Source organism: Physeter macrocephalus, chromosome 8 (genome assembly GCF_002837175.3).
Source record: "Physeter macrocephalus isolate SW-GA chromosome 8, ASM283717v5, whole genome shotgun sequence".
Lineage (NCBI taxonomy): Eukaryota > Metazoa > Chordata > Mammalia > Artiodactyla > Physeteridae > Physeter > Physeter macrocephalus.
The window spans coordinates 50,671,899-50,674,979 of record NC_041221.1 but is presented as its reverse complement, the minus strand read 5'-3'; the positions used below and the strand labels follow the sequence as shown (position 1 = coordinate 50,674,979).

The 3,081-nt window shown below is 44.1% G+C and overlaps 1 protein-coding gene and 1 non-coding gene across 2 annotated transcripts in view; both read right to left on the bottom strand.

The window, feature by feature from the left end:
• LOC102993514 (60S ribosomal protein L37) overlaps positions 1-2,654 on the bottom strand; it is a 6,956-nt gene extending 4,302 nt beyond the window's left edge. The window contains exons 1-4 of the mRNA XM_028493425.2: positions 2,530-2,654; positions 1,652-1,787; positions 1,324-1,408; positions 4-49 (exon numbers count right to left, since the gene is read on the bottom strand). Of these exons, the coding sequence (XP_028349226.1) occupies positions 4-49; positions 1,324-1,408; positions 1,652-1,787; positions 2,530-2,532 (270 nt within the window). The 5' untranslated portion in view covers positions 2,533-2,654. The remainder of the gene's footprint in view (positions 1-3; positions 50-1,323; positions 1,409-1,651; positions 1,788-2,529) is intronic.
• LOC112065649 (small nucleolar RNA SNORD72) lies at positions 132-210 on the bottom strand. Its single transcript, XR_002892148.1, has one exon. It is a non-coding gene; the product is annotated as a small nucleolar RNA SNORD72 (small nucleolar RNA).
• Positions 2,655-3,081: the final 427 nt, after the last annotated feature.

Here is a 3,081-nt window from a genome sequence, read left to right as displayed (position 1 = left end):
AACAGCTGCCCTCTTGGGTTTAGGTGTTGTTCCTTCACGGAATCCATGCCTGCACCGTGTTAAAAACAAGAACAGTTACTTCAGCAATGCCAACACATACATTTTAATTTTTGCTAAAACAGATTTTTATGAGCTTATCTCAGTTAAATCTGAAATCAATATTGAATTCATATGTTCAGACATTTATTTTTACAACATCACTGATAAGCTGCAGTATTTACTTCCTTCTACTTCAAGATAGCCATTTCAGGAATACAGATAACTTTAATTGGAAAAAAAAAAAGAAAAAAGGGCAACATATTTGGTTGTACTGATCACTGGGACAGTATTTTCCCACCACTTAAGATTTCTAAGGCATTTGTGAAAACAGGTTCTTAAATTACGAGCCAAAGATCCTACTTTCCTTTAGCCAAGGAAAAACAATGTGTTTAATGGTAGACATTTTCTCAACTGCTTAACTACTCTATATCTTAATTCATTTAATATTAACACCTACTTGAAGTGTACCGTTATCCCTCTTTTGAGGGACAGACAGGTTAAAGTTGGCTTCAATTCATGCTCTTAACTCTTACATTGAACTAGCAGACCACTGAACCCTAAGCCTATACTACTGTATAATAATAGTCTTATACATTATGAAGTGCAAAGCGCAAAGAAAGGTCACTTCAGCACATGAACACAAGCAAATCTAAGGGTGTTGTGTTTACAAACCCCCAAACTGTCTTGAGGTTTTTTAAAATTTGAAAACCTGGAATTGAGCGGTAGAGGTCAGAAATTCTGCTAAATATCCTACACTGCACAGGACAACTGCCCTCCCCAACTAAGAAATCACCTCAGCTGAGACCTTACATGGGTTAACCCCTCAAAAGCTACCACTAAAATGCAGTTTCTGTTTAGTCTAGATGGGGGCTGAAATTAAAACTCTAAGGCCTGTCTTTAAGTAATAAAAGACTAAAAATTTCTTTCTATACAAACGCAATAGCATCTGACAGTTTTCTATAGCAGACTTGCCCAAAGCCACAAAACCCCAAAGTCTCATTTATGCACAATTACCGTGACAAATTTTGGTAGGAAAGTGAAATGCAGGTATGCTAACAAATGTCATCACATTTTCTGGAGTCTAGCTCCAACTAAGCCCCAGCATGTACATCTCATACTACTGTTTACTGAAAGATTCACAAGATCTAAACTAACTGATCTGAAGGTTATGGTGGCAGAAGAAAAAAGTTCCTTGCTAACACCTCATCCCACCAACCAGGGCAGTTGAGAGGATAATTATGCAAGTTCACAGAACCAACTACAACTGAAACATAAAAACTGTACCTGAATCTGCGGTATACAATTTTTAGGTGCCTCATTCGACCAGTCCCGGTGGTATTCCGTCTTTTAGCTTTAGCACTCCAGTTATCTAAAACACACATTCAGGTGAAGGTTCTAAACGGTTTTCCCCACACATCTTGTAAGCTCTGTCGGTCAATATACTTAAAAATGCCTGCCCTGGGTTTTAACCCCACTTCATCGCTCTACAGATGCCCCGTTCTGCTAGGGGCCGCCTAATGCTCAGTCATGCCCCACTGAGGTACAAAACAAACACGGGACAATTCTCAACGCCATGATACACTCTATCAGAGTCTAGTAAACATGCACTTACACTTCCTCTTCCGCTTGGCAGGGTAGCCACATTTACCACAGGTCGACTTCTGAAGGTGGTAGGCCTTAGAGCCACAGCGGCGGCACAACGTGTGCGTCTTATTCCGACGCTTTCCAAACGAGGACGTTCCCTTCGTCTACAAGTTAAGGGGACAGACGACTCTTCAATCTAGCAATTTCTACACACGTTCTTACGTTTTCAGTTAAAGAAACTATTAATAAGATTTCATGACAACCACAAGGTCTCAAACTGTGGGAGTCTGACTTTTCTTTTTTAAATGTGGTGTATTTATTTTATTTACATGTTTTCAAATCGACTGCAATGTATTAAGAATTCAAATGCTATAAACATAGCAGACTCTAACTTTTCTTAAATGCTAAATCAGAGACCTCTATCGGAATTTCACGTCATCTAAAGCCCCCTGCAAGAACTGCTGTGGTTTGAAATCCGCCACATTATTTAAAAGAAAATAAGATATAATGCAAAAGACGAGATAACGTGGTTTTCCTACCACCCCTACTCCAAAATCTAAGAGCTCCTGCCCAGGGACCACCGCCAACGATTCCTTGGCTTAAAGAGCCACTCTCAAACTATGCTTCTTCTGTCCTTTCCCACAGGCGGCGGGCAGGGCTGTGCGGGCTCCCCAAAGGTCAGACAGAAGCAAGGTGCCTAAAGCAGCTGGAGCTCCACGACTGAAGGGCCCGCACTCCCAACTAGTTAGGGGCCATTCTTCTGCCTCTCGAGGGCCACCGCATGTCCCTTTCCTGCCCACCGGCTCCCCTTATCGGAAACCTTGCCGGGCTCCCACGGATAGCAAGGAACGCGGCGCAGGGCGCTAGGATGGAAGCCGATTCCGAGAGACCTTGCATACAACTCACCATCCCGCTTCTGCCGCCGAGACCAAAGAGACCGAAAACGAAGGCACTTCCGCTATATCGCGCTCAGAAGCTTCCGCCCAGGAAAGTACTTCCGGCGGGGCGCGGTGCACCGCTCTCAAGCGTCCGTAGCTGCAGCGTGGGTGGGGTCGAGAGGAGGATCCCGAGCCAGGCGGGGCCAATAGAAGGTTCAGAGGGGCGGGGCTCACAGCTTTCTGGGTCCGGGGTGGGCGTCTGTGTAGGGTTCGGGTTGGGACTGGGGTTGTTCGCCAGGTTCTTCCGCAGTCCCGCCGGAAGCATTCGGCTGACGCTGATCATCACTGAGAGGTCGCTAGGAGGACGGAGCTGGGCTCAGAATATGAAGAGAAAGGCAAATAATGTTTTTTCTAACTATAGTACTTTAGAGGCAAATGATTTGATCCCCAATCTTGTTATGCCAAGGAATCAGAGGTGGAACTTGTTAAATATTGTTTCCTAAACTCTAACGTGAGGAAATCTGGTTCAGCAGCTTTGGATGGGGCTTGGACATCTGTACTTTTAAACACTATAGTGTAT